Source organism: Cyprinodon tularosa, unplaced genomic scaffold (genome assembly GCF_016077235.1).
Source record: "Cyprinodon tularosa strain WSP-4 unplaced genomic scaffold, ASM1607723v1 ctg319, whole genome shotgun sequence".
In the NCBI taxonomy this organism is placed as follows: domain Eukaryota; kingdom Metazoa; phylum Chordata; class Actinopteri; order Cyprinodontiformes; family Cyprinodontidae; genus Cyprinodon; species Cyprinodon tularosa.
In genome coordinates, this window is record NW_024039029.1 from 763,636 (window position 1) to 790,420 (window position 26,785).

Consider the following 26,785-nt stretch of genomic DNA (forward strand, 5'->3'; position numbering starts at 1 on the left):
TTGTAGGGGTTCAAAGCAGGATTGAGTAAAAAGACAATTTTCTACGATTTGAGCATCTCATTGAACCCTTTTTAAGCCGTCAACATAATAAACTGAAAGAATATGAAAGATGGTAAACCTAAGAAAACATTCCCACCCAATTTGTTGGCAGGTCAGGTAAGGAAAGGATGAGCCTGAGAAGAACCCCAGCGACTGAGAGGGCAATTATCAGCTACTTTTAATCACAAATATGTCCAATAATCCAAGTTTAGACTTAATGAAGGTAACGGTGCAAGAATTTATCTTCCCAGTTTGATGAAACCCAATATGGTCGGAGTTGATTAAAAGATGGAGAGAAAAGGTGGAGGGCAAAGTACTTCAGTTAACCTACAGTATTAGCACTATAGGACAGTGACCCTAAACGTACAGCCAGAGCTGTAATTAAATTACATTAGATAGCATGGAGTATACTCGTGCTTTTAAATGACCAAATAAAAGTCCTGACCAGTGGCGGCTGGCCAATAGAGGGCGCTAGGACGGCGCCCCACACCCAATGACCCTGATGAAGACATGAAAAAAATATATATTTTTTTTATAATTTTATTTAAAATTAGAATGTAGAATATTGTGAAATATATCTTTATATATTTTTTAGATGTGCAAGATAAACACTTAATCTTTAACGACGAGTAAAGCGTCATTCCATTTTTCGTCGGATTGGTGATGCATTTCCGCCCTAGGGCGCAAAAATCTTTGCCCAGAGACTCATTTAAAGTCGAACATGAGCTCCTAATACAAAGGTATAGGAAAGCTCGTGGTGCAGCTAAGCTGCGACCTGAGGTGACAGAGGGTCGAGTTGGAGACCATTATAGAGAGAGGGAGAGGAATGGTGCAAGAAACATCCTTTTCAAGGACCTGGTTTAGCTAAAAGGCTTGGCTAACTGCATGCAGTGAGGCTAATGCTTTATTCTGCTTTCCCTGCCTCATTTTTCAAACGTCATTTTTCAAACGTTTTAGTATCGTGTGAAGCATCCGTGTGTTCCCTTCTCAGTTGTTTTAGCTCTGCAAGTACGGTCTCCATGTTGTCTTTCTGTTCACTCACGACCGTAGTAGTTTCTGGAAGTTGGCAGGTTTCTTTCCGCGAGGTCGTTTTACTTTTCTTATCAACTTCTTTTCTGAGAGTAGTCATTTTTGTAATTCGTCGAATTGTTATAAATTATATGTTATATCGTCAAATAAGCTAGTTTTAAGGGATTTTCCTCGGAGTAGGGCAATCAGGCTGCTTCTCCTTTCATGGCGTCACCGGAAGTCCTAAAGCACTTTTTAGAAAAGGCAAAGAAGAATAAACAATCTGAGATTTAAATGGAAAATAATACAATATAATTACATATTTTAAGATGTTTGTTCATTTGCAAAGTTGCTCTTAAATAAACACATTCTCAGAAAATAAATAAGTTTTATATATTAAAAAATATAAAGCCAACTAATAGCTTCTATATATTAAACTGGTACAGTTTTTTTTAGGTTTGTGACACAATATTGGACCATTGAAAACACAGATTTATCTTTACAAAGCCTCAGAAGGGCAAGAGTTATGTACAAAAAGTAACTGTACATAAAATTATGTCTTGTTTTTAAAATGTTTTTTTTTTTTTTGTTGGCATTCCTATAAACATACTGGTGTGATATCTTAGTATAAGTTTGATTGGTTTTTGGTATAAGTCTATTTTGATTTTATAGTCCCCACTGCAGAAAACTCATTCAGCCCCAACTGGTCCTGACCCATGTTCTCACCTCAGGTTATGCAGGAAGACTAGAAGCCATCTCATTTTTTTTCCTACTTTATAACAACTATTTTATCACAAAAAAAATCTGATTAAAATGCAATTATATTTGTGGCATTAAAATTAATATTTTTTCTAATTTAAATTAACTTAAAATGTTTATTTCTTTTTTAAAAAGCTTTTGTTTTTAGCTAATTTTAAGGGATGCACAGTGATGAAAAGAGCTAAAAAAGCAGATTCTTATTAGGACTCCAGCGGTTTCCAATCCTCCAGGGGCCATAATCTATTTTAAATTTTACTTTTCGCATCATTTCATTTTTCGTGTGGTCTCAGTCCAATCTGTAAAATGAGCATGACTTCACAAAATCAAATTACCTGATGGAGGGACCTGAACTTTCTGTCAGAATGGAGGGATCAAAATTTGACACAAATTACAGAAATGGGCTTCATTATTGTAACCAATCAGGCAGCAGCTGTCCTGTTCTTCTTATTCAAGCCGACCATTGGAGACTGCAAAAATTTAAATAGGTATTTTAGGAAAAATGACAGAAGAAAATTAGCTGTCAAACTTACCGTAATGCACATTGTACTGTTAGCACGGCTCAGCATGAAAAACGCTGTGCACCATAAAGACACCTTGTCATTACACCACAGGAAAATAATAGCTTTTATGACATCTGAAAGCTCTGTCCTGTCAGAGATGCTGTGCATCTTAACTGTGCTAAAAGAATCCCACATAAATAACACGTACTGCCCTTTTGACTTCTTTTAGCTACATTTATAGACATGAAATGTGTATAATTCAAAACTTTGGAAAACATTCCCAAAGTACTGTGAGGAAAAGGTAAAAAAAAAATGTATAAGACAACCAGCAGAGCTGCCATTTATGTGCATGAGATCTGCAGTTGTCTTTGTTTAAACCCAGTGCAGGTGGAGCAGAAGGATGCCACTGATTGGTGGGTTTTGGAACAATATTCATTTCTATCTTAAAGGTTGCTCACTCTTGCTGCAAAGTGTTTTCTGGTGTCCCACTGGGCAACAAGCTTCCATACAACCAGTCAGCAATGGGGTATGTAGTTGTAGCTATGGCAGGATAAGGCTATTTATAGTTAGTGAGCACCTGGTCTCTCTGCTCCGAGTGTAGCATGGGTCGTGGTGCTGCATGCAGCTTTTTATTTGGAATTAAAACTAAGCTACTCTAATAAAAAGGTATAAATATATTTAGTTAGTTTCCTATGGAAGTTGGTGGTGTTCTTGAGAAAACAAGTTAATTTTATCATTATCTAAAGGTGACAAAGACCGTTTTCTTGAAATAACGAGATGATAGTTTTCTCATTAAATAGCTGTTTTCTTGTCATAATGAGACGATTGGTGTGTTTTAAAACTGATTACATCCTGCAATACTACAACAGCTGGAGAGGATGTATAAGTATAAGTCATGGCAGCCTATGTGTAATTCAGTAAATAATCCTGTGTTTAACTTTAAGGTAATAAGACGACATTGTTGCTTTGATGATTTGCTCCCACTTTTATTCATAAGCATGTCGACCTATGCCTCCGACGCTGTAGCGTCAGTGTTTTATGAACAGCCCCGATGTTACGCCTGTAACAGGTATAAGATGCATTAACTCCCCAAAATGAGGCCAGATTAAAGATTTTCATTAAAAAACAGTCAGATTGTATTCCATGCAATCCAATCATCCACCACGACCTAACAATGAGTGAAAATAAAAGTGAAACTAAAAAAAATGGTTATATGCACACACGCAGTACCTCGACTGCAAAACTACAAGCACCGCAGGCATGGATGGACTGGGAATCCGTGGCTGTTGGCCGGCCTCATTGATTACTCATAATCAATAACTGTTTTTTCCTGATAATGAGATAATCTTGTTATCTCGAGAAAACAATTATTTGTTAAGCCGCGATAACAAGACAGTTATGTCATTATCTTGAGAAGGCATAGTAAAAAAAAAAGTTGCGTAGTTCTGTAGTTTCCTAGTATTTTAAAGGATAAATAACTTATTAGTTTCAGTTTTAGAATCTGAAGGTAACTCTGGGAGAAAGTAGAGAAACTTTTGGCAGGTCTAATTTTATTGGGAGTGAACTACTAGCCTCGTGAGACCATCCTGATCTTGCGAGCTTTCAAGATTTCACTCTCTAATCAGTCTGGAGACTCTCCGCTAAAAAAAAAAAAATTGGAGCCGTTCACCAAATGAACGTCCAATCAGCGTTGGCTTTGAGGCAGGTTGAGGTGTGACGCAACGAGAAGCGCGAAGGTTCAGTCTAAAGAACATGGCGGCTTCAGCCGATGAAACTAACGTTAGCGTGGCTATCGAGCAAGTTTTATCGGAATTACACAGTATTTCTCCACTGAAAGAAGAGCAAAACACTGCTCTGGAGGCTTTTCTCAGAGGAAAAGATGTTTTTGCTCTTCTCACGACTGGTTTCGGCAAGAGTAGCCTGGCTTGTGGTTGTATTTTCGTCGTCGCTCTGTTAGTACGTCATATGCTTCGTTGATCTGATTGGTTTATTTGGCCTGTCTATCACCAACATAGGCCAATCAGCTAACCAGTATTTTCGCCCCTTCCCAAAATTACTTAATGATTACATCTGGCAGAGTCAGGTTAAGTGAACTACAGAAACATCAGACCTTTGTGGAAGAGGAGTTAGAAGAATGTCTACAATGGTACCCACATGCTGTGGGGACAGCAGTTTTTGTTCTCATAACTTTCGTCTATTCTGTAGTTAAAGTATGGGTGGGTACTATATTTTTCGGACTATAAGCCAATACTTTTTTCCCCCACGCTTTGAACCATGCAGCTTATAAGAAGGTGTAACTTTTCTGTGGATTTTTCCTACTCCATTAAACCTGTCGTACGAATAAAGAGACAGGACTGAACTCCTGTAGAGCTGCTATTGAGAGCCGATTAAACCCTGTTTCAGTAGAAGCTCTTAGTGCTGCAAGCTTATAGGCTAACGGGAGCTACCATTCGTCTTAGTCCCGACTCCAGGGGCTATAAGTAAAGCTCCCCCTACAGGTTTGGTTGGAGACAGTTCAGTAGATATTAGCGTCTTATCGCCTGTTGCGGCTTATACATGTGCGTTTCCAGTGAGCACGGCTTATAGTGAGGTAGTTGTTTATGTTACTATTTAGGACCGTTTTTGGTACATTTACTAACATTCTGAGGACCAACAGGCCTGATGGAGATGGAAGGATGGTGCTAATTTGGGCGACCCCCATTTTTAGCCTTAGAGAGTTAGTTTAGAGGTATAGAGTGATGTCACTTTAGGTTACAGTTAGGGTTATACTGACCATGGTTATTTTATTGGCATAGTACTTTCTAAACATTCAGTTGATGTTCCATGGCCTGCAAAATAAATCAGCCTAAAAGCCTGCGGCTTGAATACAACAATACCCAAATGTGTGAAATAGAAACCCTACGACAAATGAAAACAAAAGCTGCAATGATATATATGCAAAACTAATCATACGGGTATATTGTTTTTTTTTTTTTTTTCCAACTAAAATGCTAAATAATGATCCACAGGAAACCATCACTGTTATTCTGGTCAGAGTCCAGCTACACATTAAGTGTCCTGCTGTTTCTTTTCAACTGTCAGTGAGGAGCATATGAGGACCATAACCTTTTCACCCCCCCATCGCCCAGACAGTTGAACTACCAGCAGGAGTCTCATGAGTCAAGGACGCGATCCCTCGCTGGCATCCTGCTTCTGATAAAAACCAGAGTGAGGACTGAAAATATTGGAAAATACAGAAAAACTTCACCATTAGAGTTACAAAAACAGCATTACAGAATTAGCATAATATATTATCAGTAATTACATAAACACAGCAGCTGATTTTTGCTCTGCTGGGTTTGATAGAATGTCTGTGATAATTTCACTTTTTATGTACAGTATATTGTGCTTGTAATTGGTGAGACTCAAACAGCCCGCTGAACCAGTCTTCCAAGCGAGTGCTATCTGCATGCTAACTCAGTTGTGACTGACACAATTAGATAAGCTGCTTTACAGCCAAAACAGGGACCCACATTCAGCACTTTGCTCTTTTCAAAGATGTCTGTTCCAGCAGATAAACCTACAGTCACACTAGTAATCACTTCGACACTTTGCATCTTTCAGCAGAGGGGAAAGATGGAAAGATCCCCAAGACATTACAATAAGACTTTCTGAAAATAAATGAAAAGATGTGCTTTGATAATGAGGAATTTTTAACATTAACCTCACTAACTTTTCAATTAATTCATTCATAAAGTTTCTCTTGAGTTACACTTACAGTAAAAAAATGTGGGGACTCGTTAACAAAGCCTTGTTATTGCAAAAATGTTTATCAATTTATAAGATATGGTTATCATGACAATATAACAGTTATGAGTTAGTGTTCACTAATTTTAGACCTTTTAACTCAAACTATATTCATCGATTTAACAAGCAGCTTGTAGGTAACACCAACGGAATTCCCTAATGATAAGAATTTGGTAAATAACTTTACAAAATCTAACCTTATTTAGCTTTGACTTAATACTCAGATTGTAATTATTTAAGCACATTTCTAAAATCCTCATAACCTTATTAACATGAACTATACTGCTGAGGCTATGTTTAGAAACTGTTAACAAGCTCATCATTAGTAAATGGTCAACCAGCGGTTTATAATTTGTTTACAATTTTCCTGATAAATGCAAAGGACACTGCAAAAAGGATCTACAAATAAGTTAACATTTCTTAAATTAGGTGTATTTAGCCTTAATTTAATCAGTTAAATAAGATGATTTGCCAATGGAGTGTTTTTCCCCACTCTTTAAAATAAGATATTTAGATAATATGCACTTGAAATAAGACAATGCAGTTGTTTTTTCTTATTTTAAATGTAAATTGTCTTGTTTCATTGGCAAAAAAAATTGGAAAAAAATCCAAATCTAGATAAGTAATTTTTTCTTAGAATAAGTGCATTTGTTCTTGGATTAAGGAGGTAAAGGAGACATTTTGCCATTGGAACAAGACAATTTACACTTAAAATTAGAAAACATAATTGCATTGTCTTATTTCAAGTGCATATTATCTAAATATCTGATTTTAAGAGTAAAATTGCTCATTCCGTTGGCAAACTATCTCATTTACCTGCTCAAATTAAGGGTAAATAGACTTAATTTAAGACATTTTTTACTAATTTTTAGATCGTTTTTGCAGTGTACCTCCTCAATTCAAGAAAAAATGCATTTATTTTAAGAAAAAATTACTTATTTAGATTTCTAGTTTTTTGTAGTGTACATTTTATGGCTTTCATTAATTAATCGAGTAATGTTACCAAGTTAATCAAGAATTAAATATATGGTTCTAAATAATCCATGTTTAACATTTTTTAAGTTTACTGTCAGCTAGAAATTTGTTCATCAGAAGCTAAACGATGAATGACATTGCAATCATGATTAGGTTGTCACTATAAACATGTCATTACTCTTTAAAAATAAGTTTAAAAATTAAGACAAACCTGCAGATAGTGCAGGGATGACTTCCTAAAGGTTTAAGATGCAAGAGTTGTGGAACAATGAGAAAATTTCTTTTAATTTAAAAAAACAAAACAAAGAACAACAGCCAAAGAAGACTGATGCCATGCCATTGATAATGGTTTAAATTAAATTTGACCTGAAGGAAGCTGCCAAGAGTTCAATATTGCTTGGCAGATGGAAGGTCACAAATGAGTATGTCATAAGGCTTAAGCTGCAAAAAGCAGAATGAAATTTAAAGCTACAGTGTGTAATTTTCAGCGACATCTAGCGGTCAGACTACAGACCGCAGCAACATGAACATCTCCCCCCCACCGCTTCTCCCCCCCAACAGTACGGCGAGCGTTACGGGACAAAATTTCTTCTACGACGTCCACATCACCTACCCTCTCAAGTGATGAGGTTTGTTTACATAGATAATTTTACAGATAGTATTTCATTAGTCTGTGTAGGGTATAGATTTCATGTAGACTTAAGATAATAAATATACCCGTTATTTTTTCTACGTCGTTGTGACGTTTTGGTGAGCTGCTTTGCATGGTGATATAAACAGACGAAGTAATTGTAGTCATTAGTTTAACAGCGAGATTGTGTTCGCTGGAAGAATATATATTCCCCGTTTACAGAGTCCAAGTCATTTTGGTGGCACGGGGGTTACAACGCGAGGGAGAGGACGAGGGCGAAGGCAGGGAGGCCGTGCAGCTAGGGCCAGGCGAGAGAGGGGAGCCAGCGGGGTGAGAGCAGAGGAGGAAAGGCTTGAAGATCTCCAAAGGAGCCGGAGAGAAGTAACCGAGGTATATATCCAGAAAATTATTTTACAGAAAATTACTGAATCATTACCTGTGAAACGTCAGGGACGTTGCTGAATAAGTATACTGGAGAGTAACAGCATCATCACGCAGCATGTTATTGTTTTAGACAGGTCTGAGCATCCTGTACTCCAAAAACTGCAGTGATATTAGACAATTGTGTGTGTAGGATTAATTACCTGTCCAAGAGAAAACTGGCAACTTGAGCGTCACTTTGAAAACCTTTTTCCTCCATCAGTGACTTCCATCGTGTAAATGCCGTGCCAATGTTGATCCGTGTTTTTTGCCGTTTCTTGTCACGCTTGCGTTTATTCTCGTCGTGTTTCCGCTTCTTAGATGACGGGGGTTCGGTGTCCGCCGCTTTTCGTTGTGATACAGAGTAGGCATGATCCTCCATTCGTCTGATGTTTGGCCACACAGTGCCAAACAGTTTGCAAAGTCACTCACGCCTGCCGCCTTGTTCACCTTTCTTGTTACTGAGGCGCAGTATACCTGCTTCTTCTTCTTCTTTGGTTTCAGGCAGACTAAACGCTTCTCAGGCATAATACTGCCATCTACTGTTCAGTACCGTCTCAGTTAATCTCTCTCAACTTGCCGTAGTTATTTTTGAGCGTCATGGGAGATCTCGCAATCGCTAGTTTGTTGCCTCTGCGCTGCCGTAGCGCAAAGATGTCAGCCTCCATGGCTGCGAGACCCGCTCCTATGTAATTATAAATAACGAATTCTAAGGCAATGCAAATATTATGGTTAAAAGGCTGAGCTCATAGGTGATGATAAATAACATAGTTATGTATAATATATTAAATTTCTGACTTTATATGCCTGTAATTATTACACACTGTAGCTTTAAGGGGAAAACAGAAATCTATGTGTTTATGCTGTTTTGGTTTCTAATTTGGTCTGAGTAGTTTTTAAATATAATTGAACAAAGAAGAACTGCCTTCCTTTGCAGAGTCAGGTAGCCAGGAGTTCTGCTGCCCCCGTCTTCAACTCTTCAGTTTATATCAAACATGACAAACAATATCCTGCTGCAAAATCTTTAAAACTCAAGCAATTATTCTGCTTTTATGAGAGTATATAACGAGCAGGCAGATGGCATGCATGGATAAGCTAAGAGTCAGCCACAGTAACCATTAGCCTTTAAATTTCTGAACAAATGATTTTATGGGTGTGAGGCTGAACTCTCATAGTATGGTAGCGCTCTATAGAGGCTAGCAGTGCCCCAAACAGCATCCAAACTGGCCAATCTGTCATGCCGGGGAAACACTATCAGGCACACCTTGAGCCTTTTTAAAAAAAGGAGCTATTTGAGGCAGAAAGATTTGCAGTAGCGATCATCTGCTCAGCAAAGCAGCCAAAAATAAATAAATTAAAATCCACATAGTTTTTGTCGTCTGGTTTGAGGCATTCATAGTTGCTAATCGTGTTAAACAGCAGAGGAGACAGGATTCACAAGCAATATAAACAAGCCCCTGAGCATCCCACTGCAGGCTCAGCAAGCTTGTCTCTTAGCACGCGGCTAAAGCGTCCCATCCTCCACCCAGGATGCAAGAGGCGTGTTGTGAGGCCCCGAGGCTGCACTGGTGATGATGAGAGCTCTTAACTCTTCTTAGAAGAGGAAAAATAGAAGCATAAACATATAAACAACAAAACACAGGAGAGCAACAGCTACCAAACCATTAGAATTAACTTTTTAGTTGAGAGCCCCAGAGGCCTGATTTAGAGTTGTTTTCAGCCCAATTAAGAACCAACAGTACTATAAACTAAATTTAGTTCATTAGCATTGAGTTTCCATGGTATTTTGTCTGCTCAAGGACATTTGGCCTCTCCTTAGACATCAAAAAGCGTCTTATTGTTTCAGTCTCAGTCATTGTGGTGCTTTAAAACAAAGAGTTCTTTAATGTTACAGTGGCTTAGGCTTACCCTGTAGTAGTCACTGCTGTAGATATCCCTGGACATGCCGAAGTCTCCGATCTTGACCAGGAGGCCGTTTCCAACCAGACAGTTGCGAGTTGCCAGATCTCTGTGCACAAAGTGCTGGGAGGCCAAGTAGACCATGCCTGAGGCGATCTGAGTAGCGATGTGCAGCATCTGGGAAAGGCCTAGTTCTCCATTGGACTGCAGCGGCTGGCCGTCGACCAATATCATGGCATCAGGGCCGTGGGCTCTGAGTTGGGGAAAACAATTCAGATGGATTTACTAAGGCAGTAATGACGACATTGATGCATTGTGTCAAATTTAGAGACTTACTATGATAACCAGATTTTAAAAAACAGTGTAGGGGAAAAGATATTTTACAATAACTGAAAATTTTGCAAAATCATTCATGTTTGCTGCCGTTTCATTGCAGTACTGATGTTTCCCATGTGACTTTGGTTCTATTTCAAGGTAAAAGTCTAACCACCTGGGTGAACTTTTACTGTATCTTATCCCACAAGCTCTTTCCAGCAAAACGCTTTTGTATTAGAGGCTTGCTTTTCCGGGCTGCGTAGTGGATAGCACTGCTGCCTTGCAGCAAGAAGGTTCTGGGTTCGATTCCCAGCCTGGGATCTTTCTGCGTGGAGTTTGCGTGTTGTCCCTGTGCATGCTTGGGTTCTCTCTGGGTACTCCAGCTTCCTAACACAGTCCAAAAGCATGACTATTACGTTAATTGGCTTCTCTAAATTTCTCCTAAGGTGTGAGTGTGTAGGTGAATGGTTGTTTGTCTCTGTGTTGCCCTGTAATGGTCCAGAGTGGACCCCGCCTCTCGCTCATAGGCAGCGGGAGATAGGCATCGGCACCCCTCCTGACCCCAGCAGGGATAAGAATGACAGAAAATGGATGGTTATCATGGCAAATTTATCAGCAATGAGTAAGCGTTCACTAATTTTAGACCTCTTAGCTCAAACAATATTCATCTATTTAACAGGCAGCTTGTAGGTTACATCAAAGGAATTCCCTAATGATAAGAATTTAGTAAATAACTTTCCAAAATCTAACCTTATCTAGTTTTGACTTAATACTCAGATCGTAATTATTTAAGCACACTTCTAAAATCCTCATAACTTTATTAACATGAACTATACTGCTGAGGCTATGTTTAGAAACTGTTAACAACCTCAGCATTAGTTAATGGTCAACCAGCGGTTTATAATTTGTTTACAATTTTCCAGATAATAGAAAAGTACATTTTGAGGCTTTCATTAATTTATCGAGAAAAGTTACCTAGTTAATCAAGGATATACATATATTCAAACATATATATAGATAGATAGATAGATAGATAGATAGACAGACAGACAGACAGACAGACAGACAGACAGACAGACAGACAGACAGACAGACAGACAGACAGGCAGGCAGACAGACAGACAGACAGACAGACAGACAGACAGACAGACAGACAGACAGACAGACAGACAGATAGATAGATAGATAGATAGATAGATAGATAGATATTCTAATTAGTCCATGTCCAACACTTCAGATGTTCAGCAAGAAAGCTATTTTTTCATATTTGTTCATCAGAGGCTAAAAGATGAAATCATGATTAGACTGACATTATAAACATTTCATGACTCTTTGAAAAGAAGTAAGATGAGAATTAAGACATGAAAACATGATGGGAAATGGATGGATGTTTGCCATCCACCCCTGTAAATCCAAAATTTTTAACACTTGAAGTCAGATCTTTTCAACGATTCTAGATAAGAGGTGCAGTGTTTTTTTTTGTTTTTGTTTTTTGCATGGGTTTTATGGCCCCATTTACAGTATGCAATCACCACTGCCTGTATTTCAGTGAAATTACCCCCAGGTACAATCTATTGAAACTTTAATTAGGAGTAATAAAATAAAGGGAGCTATACATACATATACTATCCAAATAGGAACTCTCAGTTTCTTTTTGTAAAAATCAGAGAAATAATGACTGCCACTTAACTAATATACAATTTTTTATGTCTGTTGGTTTTATTTTAATTCGTGGTCATATTATGAAAAAGTCTAAAAAGTTCTGTGAGAATGAATCCTTTTCTTTTAAACATGCTTTATCAGCATAAAGTATCTCGTTCCTATCTGTACCACAGCAGGAAGTACTGCAGTGTCTCTGCAGGAACTGAAGTGTGCAGTTTATTGCTTATGAAAGGCACTGTGGATTGTGTTAATTCAGCTTAAAAAGGAGCATAGCTAATGTTTGTAACTGGGTGCTTATTCCACTCAGCTGAAAAGAGCGCCCTTTAACACAGTAACCCAAAGCCACATTATTAAAGCCTTATCCAAAACACATTCATGTCCTATTCCACTTGTTCAGGAGAATTTGCATAATAAAGAGAAAAATGGGGGAAATATTAACAAATTAACTTGAACCTGCAAGCGCCCGGGCTACTTTAATGGCACTGATAAACTGTTCTTCCCCTGCACCATTCTGATTAATTCTCTGGCTGTAATTTGAGCTTCAAAGCAACACTTTGACTTTTCAAACATGTCAGGAATTCATAGTGGGTCTCTGGAATTTCATGTGCATTTATCAGAACAGGCTGAGTGCAGGTTTCTGGGTAACAGTGAAGAACTCATTTCCTGTGAAGAGTCCCTGCTGTTCGCATCACCTTCCTGTCAGCATGAGCACCGAGCAGGCAGCGCTCAGGGAAAGCATGATGCTCTTCTGCTCTGTCAGCCCGGCTTTCAATCTCCATCCCTGGAATTTTTTAACCCATTTTGTGTTTTCCCTGAGGTGTGCAATGGCAATGGGGAACTGGATAGATGCTCTTATGACTCTTTTGTGTGCCCCCTACCCACATCATATGTAGCAGTGTATGATTAGATACAGGCTGTCCTGAGTCAGAACCAAACATCTGATCTGATTCACTCCCATTGATTTAGTGAACATCACATCTTTTAAATGTGACCAAAGGGGCCAGCAGATGAAGAATCAGACCCCATCTTGCACTTTGCATGAAAGAATTTCATCACTCGCGACATTGCCTTTCATTTCAAGAATGATTTCCCGTCTGAAAATCTTCACACACTTTTGAGTCACACGCGCACACACGTGTTCGCTCTCACTCTCAATCATAACATGTCATCTTTTCATCCACTGCTGAAGATCTAAAAACAAGAAAGACCACACACACACACACACACACACACACACACACACACACCACACACACACATAGCTGTAGCCACTGTCATTGCACTTGAAATAGCACGCTTCTATCTCTCACTCCTCTCGAGCGCACTGACATCAGCTCCAGTCAAGCCTTCCATTACCAAAGCGCCCGCTGTCGGAGCGTGGTGTCGCTTTTTTCGTTGCGGCTTATCGGAGGTCGTTTCCTTCACTGCAGCCTGACAAATATGGAACAAAAACACTGCAGCATGGATGTTGTTGGACGCAGACAGCGGTGAGGGGGCTGATATTTTAGCACCTTTGGGACTTTGAGTTGTCTTGGATTCCTGGTAAACTTTTCCATTAAAGCAATTCATGTCTCACAATTTGTAACTAATCACCATGTAAAGTTTTTTTGTATCTCAAACTTTTTCATATAATTTCATAAAAAAAGAAAACTTCAAACTAACTTACTGTGATTTTACTAGGTGTAGTAATAGGAGTGCATAACTACGGGAAATGGAAAGGATACCATTTTAACTACTATTAACATTAACAACTATTGCTTAAAAATAAAAAGTCTGGCATATATCCACCGTTTACTGCAACAGGAGTTATAAAACATTTATTTATCATCAGCTTTGCTCATCTGCATCCCTCTAAGAAAGGGGTAATCAATTAAAAATCACTGGGGTCCGAATAAAGAAAATCATCAACCGGTAAAGGTTTGGAGACATTTTTTATCATAATATGTAAATTTAAAAAGAATTTAACACTGAAATGAAAAGCAGGTTTTTATGCAATCATTTTATATATTGAATTGTCAAATTAAAAAAAATAAAAGAAGAAAGAAAATTTTATCATTTTAAAATCTAAAGTGTTTTTTTAAGTAAAGAACAACAATCCTTCAGTTTGGTATATGGACAATTTCCTGATTCACATATTTTAAAAAACACCTGAACTTTTTCTGTCTTAATGAGAGCAGTGGGCTTTATGCTGCCCTGCAAGGCTTTAAACCTGGTTTAAATGGAGACAAAGCCATTCTAAAGCACATATCAAGGAGCTCATTTTGAGTCTGGATCCATATTTATTTTTGATTCTGTTCATGGTGGAGAATCCTGCTTCACAGCAGCAGGTTGAGCCAAACATCCTCTAAATGTGCAGGATCATCTTTGAGCACGCCATTTCAATTTTCTTTCACCAGTTCACCACAGTTCTTCCAGCAGCCCACACTTTCTCTGCTCTCTTTTTCTCATCATCTTCTCCTTCTTTCCCATCGCCCGGCTTGCCACTGGTTTGCCTGCTGTGTCTAAAAGTAGCAGCAGCATCAACCCAGACTGACAGCAGCTCATTGGCTAATTTTTATCACGTGTAGCCTGGTCTCGGACGCTCCAGGGGGCTTTACCATATTAACAGGAGAAGCAGTGCAAGAGAAATTAGACACTGCCGTCGGACAACGTGCATTAATTTCTAAATGTCTTAAATCAAGTTGAGTCCGGATTAGCCAGCAGGTGGGTCCAAATCTGGACCACGGTCTGTTAATCCGTGCTGCTCTAAGGGTTTTACTTTTTCCTACTTTCATTTTTGCCTTATACTGTTGCCTCATATTTAGATCCAGTAATTTTTTTAAAATCAATTTTGTTGAACTCTGCCCTAGCTGAAATAAAGCTTTCCCGACCATGTCTCCATCACCACCATGTTTCAACATGGCCTTGGTGTTATAAGTTATGCGCAGTGCTCTTGTTTGGGAAATAGCTCTTTCAGACTGGATTTAAAGGAATTGTGCATGGTTATCATCTTGCCACAGATCCTTGCTTAGATTTAAACATTGAGTTTTACTGGGCCATTCTAACTCCTAGACTTGTTTGACTAGAAGTGAAATATCCACAGGATGTTTTTACAACGACCGGCACCTCTCACGACTTCAGCAGGGTTAAGCATGACGGAAAATGGATGGATGGATGGATGGATGGATGGATGGATGGATGGATGGATGGATGGATGGATGGATGGATGGATGGATGGATGGATGTTTTCAAAACCATGGCAAACCTTGTGGAACAGTAATAGTAATGTTGCAGACAGAACACCTAAGCTTTGGATCGCTGCAGATCCTCAGAGTTACCATTGGCTTCTTGACCGCTTTTCTAAATATTCTTTTCTGACTTCCTTATTGAAGTTGAATCTCAATTTCTAAGTATCTAAAAAAAATCCAAACTAGGAGAATATGGAGAATCTAAACAGAAGGTACTTTCTGTGGTATGGACAAAGAATCATAAGCTCTGTCTGGTAAGCTTGATTGTCATGAAATCAGAATTTTCATTCTCACAACAAATCCATCTTGAAGGACTCCCACTAATACATCTGTCTCGTAACCACCAGCGAGTCGGACCAATGACATGCCAGCAGTGTTATTTGGGGCAGAACATGAATGACGACAGAAGGGCCATGCTAGGGCATTACAAACATGGCTACTCTGAGGACTCACCTGTCCACCTCTGTTTTCTCCAATTGTCACAAGTATGACCTGCAAATTTGTGATGGTTTTGATTCATCTTCTGACAAGTTGCATACCACATCCGTCAATTTTCCTTGCAAAGTCTTTTCATTAGAGGGTTGACAAAGTTCAATAATCAACTTTGTGTTGCTTAAAACGCCTTTTATGCCAAGGTTTGTCAGAACAATCGTTGAACGATAACATGAAGACATCTCCGTAAACATCCAACAATGGTTTATTATTCTATAAACACGTCCCACCTGTCATTCCAGGTGCATTCCTGAAACCTCATGATTACTGTACTGTGCAGTACTTAACCTCACTAATTTTCAAGAACAGACTTTTCGGCAGCCATCCCAGCTTGATAATGTAGATCTCAACTGAGTTCTACACATATTAATATGGTTACTTCAAGGTTAAAAGAAACAGCCATGCCAGCAACATCACTGATAATGACTATTTTTATTTTTATGCACATCTAGTGAAACACTGACCTTAGGAATTTGTTCAGGTCTCCATGCTTCATGTATTCGAACACCATGATGAGCGGATCTCCATCCACACAGACTCCGTAGAACTTAACAATGTGGTCATGCTGCAGGTTGGTCAGGAGCTCTGCTTCCCTCTGGAAGTCCTTCCTGGCTGACAGGTTGGGATCTTTCAGTGTCTGAAGGAGGAAATGAAAATGTTGAAACAAAGTAGTTATTTTGCCAACCTCTGGAGAAATCAATACCAGTTTCTTTGAAACATTCTTTCAGTAAAAATGTTGGATAATTTTTCAACAGCTTTATTTCACTCTAAATAGGCTAAGAGAAAGCCTTGAACAGAGAATATAATGTTGGTTTAAAAAAAAAAGAAAAAGGATAAAGATTACATGAGGACAGTCACTCGTTTTCTTGTTTTTTACTTGTCTACAGATCAGATCACAATTTATCATGTTCTCCTTTTTGTATCCAGCTTTAGTACTAACAGAACCAGCGTCTGGTTAAAGAGGCACTAAATAAGCCATCATTTATTAAACCAAGTTCATTCCATTGAATCGTTGACTTGGCAGGAATGGCTCCTCCTGGATGAGTATGAAGGGACATTTGTCAACTTGTTTGGTTGATCAGCAGCAGTACCTCACACTAAGCATGCATGCAGCGATGGTGGAGAGGAAAAGCTCCCTTTAACACCAGAAGTCCCAGAGAATTCCAGTTTTTCTGCAAGCCCCCCTCCCCTCTTCAAGTTTGTGTATTCACTCTACCTTGCTAACTGTCCTTATTGTAATGCTCCAAGCACTTTTCATTACCTGCCCCTGCAACATCAGACTTTTTTGCAGGGAATATATTGATAGGTCATATCTAAATCTTTTATTTAGGCAAAAGTATTGAACAACCAGATATCATACAGGTCCTAGGTCCTGAGCTGAGAATAGGTCATAACCATGCTTTTCCAACAAGGGAAGGCAGAGCCTATTTATATTGTCCATTCACCAACAGACTCATTTATATTGCAAAGCTCACTATTTGAAAGAAAGAACAACTTAGAGAACAATTGTATGTTTTCTTGTCTCACCTTTTCATGTCATTCAATATTTCAGCTTAGAAAATGACAAACAGTAGTAACATTTATTTTACCCAGGGAAAAGCACTACATATGAAGCTACAATTGTCCCATTTACCAGTTAACACAAACCCCGCGCTGAAGTGACTTGAGCTGTATTTGCCCCCTAATAAATAGGACAGATGGTCATTATTGTATAAATATTGTTGCTGCTTTCCATCTCATGCAGCTATTTTTATTGTACAGATCGGTTATCGTCTGATCGCTGCGCTGGTGGCCCCGCTGTCTGAAATCATTCTGGTGTTGGCGACACTGATGACGCAGACCTAGTTATATTTAATTACAAATATGATTTTTTTCCTCCCCTGCTCTCAAGTAAAACACTCATGAGAGAGGCTTGAGCTAAAATCGAAACTGAAGGGGGTGGAGTGGTTCTCCCACCACAGCGCTAATGGTACATTTACATCTTAAAAGGGATTCATGAGTTGTGAAGTACTGTTGGGGGGACTGGAGGCTGACGAAAATTCTCGTATCTCTGGGCTTTCTAGCTAGTCAGCTAATAACAGGGAAAAAGAGTGATTTAAATAGGAAGAAACCTCAGGCAGATCCAGGCCAGGCTCAGTGACTGGCCATCTGAAAGTTCAAGAAGATGACAATAATTTTCGAATCTTGGAATTCAGAAGAAGGAAACTGGCTTCTCTATATGTTATGAAAATTTATTATGAAAACACTATGAAAACAACCAACAAGAGCATGTATAAAATATTGAAAACACAGCTCACTTATTCTCTGTAACCTGAAATTATAGTAGCCACGTATTTAGGTCAGTCTGTTAATACAACAGCTTTGAATTGTAAAAGAAAATAAAATAGACTTTGTTCATGTAGTATCTGCCCTTCCTTGTTGACAACTTTTAAACAGCTCAGTTCAACAGTTCCTATTTAATCTGTAGCCTGACTGCATAAAAATGCTAAATATACCAGAGTCTTTTACAGTTTTCTGACATACACCCTCTAGGCAGCCACAGACCTGGACAAATATTACTCCCTCTACTTCTTTATGTCTAGTTTGTTGTTTGCTGCTTTTCCTCCCTGGTTGTTAGTGCGACAGGCTGTGACTTGCACTTGCTGTGCTCTGGCAGCCAGGGGTTAAAATGAGCCACGGCTCTCCATCAGTCAGTATAAAAACACATAGGCTTTGTCATAACAGGAAACTTAACATTATATATATTTATAGTTGCACACACACATATATATATATATATATATATATATATATATATATATATATATATATATATATATATATATATATATATATATATATATACACATCCTACACACCTCAATGAGCTTTAAAAACATGTGGACAAGCAGAGTGTTAAAAAGACCAAACAAATTACACCCTTCCATTAAAGTGACTGAGGGTGAAATCTTTTGCACTCAGAGCAGTTATGCTTATGTTAGAATAGTTATCATTGATGATGTGTGTATTTATTACATCCTAATATTAGCTGCCTGTTGTGTGTCAGAACTGATGTTTTCCCCAGTAGTTAAGAGAAAAATCCTCCACTTTACCCTATTAATACAAAAGATTTTAAACAAAATGCGTCATCATTTCACTAAGTTTATTTAAAATTTCAATAAAAAACAATTGTGCAATTACTGCAAAAATATTGAAAATCTTGTACTTTACAGGTGCTGGTCATAAAATTAGAATATCATGAAAAAGTAGATTGATTTCAGTAATTCCATTTAAAAAGTGAAACTTGTATATTATATTCATACATTACATACAAACTCATATATTTCAGATGTTTATTTTGTTTAATTTTGATGATTACAAATGACAACAAATGAAAATCTCAAATTCATCATATCAGAAAATTAGAATATTGTGAAAAGGTTCAAAATTGATGGCCCCTGGTGCCACACTCTAATCAGCTAATTAACTCAAACCACCTGCAAAAGCCTTTAAATGGTCTTTCAGTCTAGTTCTATAGGCTACACAATCATGGGGAAGACTGCTGACTTGACAGTTGTCCAAAAGACGACCATCGACACCTTGCACAAGGAGGGCAAGACACAAAAGGTCATCGCTAAAGAGGCTGGCTGTTCACAGAGCTCAGTGTCCAAGCACATTAATAGAGAGGCGAAGGGAAGGAAAAGATGTGGTCGAAAAAAGTGTACAAGCAAGAGAGATAACCGCACCCTGGAGAGGATTGTGAAACAAAACCCATTCAAAAATGTGGGGGAGATTCACAAAGAGTGGACTGCAGCTGGAGTGAGTGCTTCAAGAACCACCACACACAGACGTATGAAAGACATGGGTTTCTGCTGTCGCATTCCTTGTGTCAAGCCACTCTTGAACCACAGACAGCGTCAGAAGCGTCTTGCCTGGGCTAAAGAGAAACAGGACTGGACTGCTGGTGAGTGGTCCAAAGTCATGTTCTCTGATGAAAGTAAATTTTGCATTTCCTTTGGAAATCAAGGTCCCAGAGTCTGGAGGAAAAGAAGAGAGGCACTTCATCCACGTTGCTTGAAGTCCAGTGTAAAGTTTCCACAGTCAGTGATGGTTTGGGGTGCCATGTCATCTGCTGGTGTTGGTCCATTGTGTTTTCTGAGGTCCAGGGTCAACGCAGCCACATACCAGGAAGTTTTAGAGCACTTCATGCTTCCTGCAGCTGACCAACTTTTTGGAGATGCAGATTTCATTTTCCAACAGGAGTTGGCACCTGCACACAGTGCCAAAGCTACCAGTACCTGGTTGAAGGACCATGGTATCCCTGTTCTTAATTGGCCAGCAAACTCTCCTGACCTTAACCCCATAGAAAATCTATGGGGTATTGTGAAGAAGAAGATGCAATACACCAGACCCAACAATTCAGAAGAGCTAAAAGCCACTATTAGAGCAACCTGGGCTATCATAACACCTGAGCAGTGCCACAGACTGATCGACTCCATGCCACGCCGCATTGCTGCAGTAATACAGGCCAAAGGAGGCCCAACTAAATACTGAGTGCTGTACATGCTCATACTTTTCATGTTCATACTTTTCAGTTGGCCAACATTTCTATAAATCCTTTGTTTTTATTGGTCTTCAGTAATATTCTAATTTTCTGATATGATGAATTTGAGATTTTCATTTGTTGTCATTTGTAATCATCAAAATTAAACAAAATAAACATCTGAAATATATGAGTTTGTATGTAATGTATGAATATAATATACAAGTTTCACTTTTTAAATGGAATTACTGAAATCAATCTACTTTTTCATGATATTCTAATTTTATGACCAGCACCTGTATATTGCGTTTATAAGATACTGTGAATATATATACATTTCGTATTAGCTTATTACCTATTTGGTGGAAGCTGACATCTATATTATATTTTTCAATCAGTCTGATATTGACGCAGGTGCAACTAGAAGTTAATAGCAGAAAATTAGTCGAGCTACTTGCTGTAGGCAAAATGATTAAAAAGTTAAATTGCAGTTACTTAAAATGTTATTTATTCTAATTTACTTTTTTTTTTTATTAAAATCATTAAAATAATTAGTCAAACAAAATGAATATGTATGTAGAAAATACAATATTTTAACATTTACTTCGGTTGGAGTTTTTCCCCGTTTCTCCCACCTATTATTCCATTTAACCGTGGATAAGATCCCCAAATGCATCATCATCTCCAGTTTTAGCAACATATTCAGGCACATATGGACAGAGCGGAAATTCTTAGTTTTTTTTTATTTAGACACATTTCAATTTCGAGGCTGGATAAGCCAGCATTTCCAAGGCATTCCATCTTTAATTTAGTTTTATAGCAATTATTTTTTCTACCCTCATCAACATCTTCTACATATTGTGATGATGAGGTCAACAATCACTCTAGATGTAGTGCTCTGGGAAGAAAAATGGAGCTGCAGGAACTGCACACAAAACAACCTGATCTGACTGGTAATACGATGAAGCACATAGGTGCCTTGAACCTGCATTTAAGGTGCAGAGCACATAAAATGCCAACTCTTGATGGGATGTCAGGTAAAGCCTCCTATGTGAGAAAAAAGGAAATAAATAACGGCTATAAGCATCATTGCAGTCTTTCTCCTGACGAAAAAAAATAAAAAAAGAGATTCTTGACACTTCATCAGCAACAAGAAAATACACTGAATTGCCACTTCTGATCTTCTCGGCCATGAGTCCTGTTTTCCAAGCATCCTGCTAACATTATCACATTTGGAATGACCCTAGGATGGAAATACATTTACTTGTATGTGCTTCACTATTACAGTATAGTGCTTGGCGTTGAGATGCATGACAGATTAGATGAAAAAAAATAATAAAATTTTATTATCAAATCATACAGCGCTCTTGAGAAACTGCTTTTGTCTGGGCTTTTCTCCATAGCAGTACCTTCAAACTGCACACCAACAATAAATTAGGGGAAAGCACAGAAATGAATTGTTCCCTTAGTTGACCTTCAGGTATGTTCAGAGAGCCTCTATCTCTTCCTGTGTCTTTACAGACAGGAATATGTGCAGGTAGAAAAAAGTGAATTCCATTTGGCTTTTAGAGAGGTTACAGTGCAGCTGGTTTGATTTTATGAAAAAAAAAAAAATACAAAATGGGTAACATTTATTTTATATTAAATGGCCAATACTACATGGGCATTGAGATCCACAAGAACTAGGTTGTCCAGCCTTTCACTTTAAGAGCTACCTCAAATTCCCGTTTCAGTACCATAATGAGGTCAACATATTTATCTTATAAGTACATCTAACAGATGCTCTTTTGGATATTGATCTAATGACAGTGGAAGCCACTGCTGTTCAGTTATTTCAATACTATGTTCAAGAAACCTTTTTGACATGATGTAAGCTTTGTGACACGGTCCATAATCCGAAGGGAAGTAAAGGAAGAAAATATGGCTACACCACCTTCATCAACCTTAACAATAAAAAACCACAAGGTTTGCTTTTGTTTGCACAAAATGGTGACCCTCCCATTTGAGACAGGTCAAACTGGGCAATGTTTTTCCAATCTGTTATAGTCCAGAGTTTGAATTGTTCCAAGAGTTTCTTATTCAGCTGACATCTGGGGTTTAGCCCATCTGTTGCAAGGTTTAATGTTTTTTAGTCTGAGATCCATTGTGTCCAATATCCTTTGGTCTTTGCAACATAAAAAGATATTGTTCACAGATTTTTTTGTCTATTCTTTATTAACAAAAAATAATTCTGCATCAACAACCCAGTAGTTCAAAAGTGCTTGCAATGTTTAGACAAACTCAACCAGCACCAGCAACCATCCCATGCTCATAGTCATTTCATTCTGATGTTCAGTTTTAACTTTATCACTTTATCTTCACCACACCTGGGCAGTGGGTGGGTGGGCTATGGATATGGTACCTAGAGTCCTGCACGGGTCGAGTTTTACCAACCCGCACCCGCCCGAACCCGTTAGGAGGACTACCGAACCTGACCCGTCACCTGCGGATATCTTCAATTAAAATCTGAACCAGACCCGACCCGTTGATATTTAACCCGCAACCCGACCCGTTATAACATCAAGTAATAGGCTATAGTACGCTGCGCTGCAGAACAGCGCCATTAACACTGCAGCAGACGTGTATGCACTGACTGTGGCCTTTTTGGAGGGAAGCCCACACTGCCGGCAGGGCTTTAAGCTACAACAAGGATGACCCCAGTGCCTGATTAATATAACATTTCTGATGTCCATAACAACACACGCATAAAAAAAAAAATCAACAACTACCCGCCCGCACTAAAAAAATATCCGCCCGACCCCGGGCTTTAAGCTACAACAAGGATGACCCCAGTGCCTGATTAATATAACATTTCTGATGTCCATAACAACACACGCATAAAAAAAAAAATCAACTACCCGCCCGCACTAAAAAAATATCCGCCCGACCCCCGACCCGTTTATTTTTACTTATGTATTTTTCTCCCGCAAAAGAGCATTTTAGCGGGTGACCTGTCGGGGACCCGCGGGTACCCGACCCATTGCAGGACTCTAATGGTACCTAGGCCTTCAGTGGTCACTCCTCAACTGAATCTATTTCTTGTCTATATATATATAATCTATTTCTTGTCTATATATATATATAAATATATATATATATACAGTGTTGGGAAAGTTCTCTTTCTACGTGAACTAGTTCAAAGTTCAGTTCACACATTTTAAAATGAACTAGTTCAGTTCATAGTTCATAATTCAAAATTTTGAACTAAGTTCACAGTTCCAAAAAATGAACTAGTTCATAGTTCTTTTTTTTTTTTTCATATATTGCTCAATAACACCATAGCCTACTGTAGAACCACAGACAGCAATTATTTTATCAGTTGTAACTCTGAAACTGTGCGTCAGATTTCATCTTCATATCCAGTTTTGAATCCTTATCCAACCAGGGTTTACATTAGCATTGAGGGGACAGCATTTCCCCATTGTTGCTTTAACGCTTTGTTGCTGTCCATTCACTTCACACTAGTAGCAGCTGCAGCTTTCACCCCTACAGTATATTCTCAAAAACATCAGGAAAAATGTGCTGCTTGAATGGTCTTTTTTATGAGCAATTATTAAAAGAAAAACAGGAAAGTAGTCTTTAGGGTGCAAATGTTTTTTTAATTTTAATATTTTTTTCAATTTGAAATTCCATTTCAGTACATACTAAAAAGGAATACTGGAATTCTGGAAAATTATACCAGGTAGGTTTAACAAACAAGTTACATGAATAGTAAAACCCTCAAGAACATTTTACTAACACAAACTGAGGGACCAGGCTGAGGTAGGAATTTAAGGTTACTGAAGTGCGGATTTGTTTTACTGAAAGCCGGCGGGCAAAGTTTGCAGAGAAATGTAAGATTGTTGCCATCATCCTCACCGACCACCTGGTCATAAAACTGTTTTACCTGATCATACTGCTGCTTTGTCGCATCCAGGGTCGCCTCCATGCTGCTGTGGCTTCCACGCTGCATTTTGTTTTGATGATGCATGCGGCTGTAGGCTACGACACTGGTAGCTGGTGTTGCCAGATTGGGTGTTTTCCCCGCTACATATTAAGGCCTGTTTACGGTGTGATTTAGCTGGGGTTTCGCCTGGAGGACTCTATAGAAATCTGGCAATCTATTGAACGGAGTTGAACTGAGAGAGCGTGCCGTTCACAGACGCCAGAATGAACGAGTTCACAATAACGTTCATCAGCAGTAATGCAGTACGTTCAGTTCACGTTCGCCCAAAATATGAACGAGTTCATGAACTTTCGTTCAATCAACGCGTCCAGGCACAACACTGTATATATATATATATATATATATATATATATATATATATATATATATATATATATATATATATATATATATATATATATATATAAATATATATATATATATATATAAATATATAAATGGATGTCAATTTGTGACAATGGGTATCTACGGGTTACTATGACCACTTTCATGTTTTGATAACAGAAGCCTCCAATAGTACTCAAATATGAAATGTAACCAGTGCAGATATAAATGAGTAAGATTATTGTGAGGGTGAATGCAGAGATCGATTAAACAAGACAACCACAATCCTCTACTCTATAACCACATCAATAGATGTTCATATTCCATATGCATCTAATTACCAGATAAAACCGGGCATAAAGCATGAAAATAAAATAGATCACACTCAACAGAGAAACGGATTATTTGTAAACTAAATCCATCCTTCTATCTTTGTGCAGGAAGTCCTAGTATCTCCATTTTGAATCAGCCATTGAGGCCAGAAAAACCTTTAACAAAAGCAAATCTAATGCAGATTGTCACCAAGTTAACTTGGCTGCAAACATTTTGTTCTAACTGACCAATCAGAGGACAGAAAATGGTGATGTTAGGACAGGCCCCTTTAACTGGCCGATTACGAGGCAAAATTCAAATCTGATTGGTTGAGGAAAACATTCCTCATTAATATTGTTAAGGTAAGATCAGCCAGCACTTCTGATTCTGAAAGCCCTGGGCAGATTGGATCGACATAGCAACGAATTAAGGCTGAAATCTGATTGGAAAAGTAATATAGCAACCACATAATTGTAATGGAAGCAGTGCTGCCAAGAGAAACGTTACAAAAATAAGAGAATGGATAGTTTGGAATAAATTAACACAGTAGGAAAAAAGAAAAAAAACAAGTTTAGGTTGTGAATGTAGGTTAGTGTTTCTGATTGATTTTAGGGACCTGGGTGCCTAAATGCCATTAGTGGCTGCCATGTTGTTGGCTGTGTTGCCACTGTGTGTTAAAAACTCTGTACTTAAAGGAGAAAATAATGCACATGTCCTTGCAGCTCTAGTCTATTTGTCAAGAGCAAACCTCAGGTTGTAAAAGTGTGGGCAAACTGTGTCACTGTAAGAGGCACAATTTAAAAGGGTAACTTTTTAGCCCTTTTCAATTAACACTCGAAGGTCTTAGATGAATTTTGCCATCTGTGTGAGTTTTCTGTAAGAGCCACGTCTGTTTCGAGGGTTGTTGGCTGTTATGCCTCTAATCCACCAAGTGAGATAGTGACGTCCCCATAACAGAAGACTTAGGGAAGGAAGTGTTTGCCGGCTTTGTAGCTCAAGAGTGTGATGTACTTGTACTGGTGACAGATGGTCTACAGTACTTCCACGGTGAGATGTGTCATGCATCTCATTTTTTGCCATTAACAGACACTTGATGGTATCAGTCTGAGGTGTGTAGGGGAAGAGATCACCAGACTTTAGGCAGAGGATGTTTCTTTACGAGGGAGAATATGAAAAACAATGTGTTCAACCCAACAAAATAGTGGATGTTCAGATGGCAATGTGTAAGGCTGTGTGTTCATCTCTATACCTTCTCACACCAGCAAAAACATATAATACATTTTTTTATATGACTATTTTAACAGATTTAACAGATATCCCTACTGTGTAAATGTTTGAAGCACCTAAAAGATTATGAATTATGGAAACTAACAGAGGAGGTGTGTGTATTAATCTGTTTGTCCATCACCCTCTCCTTCTGTCTATTCTTTCAAAATATCTTAAAGCATATTAACTGATTTAATAAGTGATAAGAATAAAGGTTAATGCCATTAATTTTACTTATAACACAAGAACAGTTTGATCCCAAACATTTTAAAGTTGCACAGTTTAGATTTTGGGACGAAATGAGACTAAAGTGTAATTTCTACTCCTAAGAAGTATTACTAAATTACACATACTAAATAAATATTAAGGTACTCTTGAAAATATTTGCATCAGGTTAATTTGGCTTATGTATACAGTGGTTAAAACATACGTGTCAGTTGGATACTTTTCTCTCCTTTAATACTAAAATACATCATTGAAAAACTGTGTTCCATGTTAATTGGTGTTGTCTTTGACTAATATTTAAATTAGTTTGATATTATGGAAAAAATGATGATTAATATGACAAAAAATTGAATAGATTAAAATAGAAATACATTACTGAATCTCTCATAGCTTTCTCTACTTCTTAATCATTATATATTTATATATAATGATATCTAA

General features: G+C 38.2%; 1 protein-coding gene across 2 annotated transcripts in view; it reads right to left on the bottom strand.

Moving 5' to 3' along the window:
- Nucleotides 1-26,785, bottom strand: part of ntrk3b (neurotrophic tyrosine kinase, receptor, type 3b) — a 374,712-nt gene that overhangs the window by 30,239 nt on the left and 317,688 nt on the right. For both annotated transcript variants that reach the window (XM_038292890.1, XM_038292888.1), the window contains exons 13-14: nucleotides 16,178-16,350; nucleotides 10,027-10,270 (exon numbers count right to left, since the gene is read on the bottom strand). In XM_038292890.1, the coding sequence (XP_038148818.1) occupies nucleotides 10,027-10,270; nucleotides 16,178-16,350 (417 nt within the window). The remainder of the gene's footprint in view (nucleotides 1-10,026; nucleotides 10,271-16,177; nucleotides 16,351-26,785) is intronic.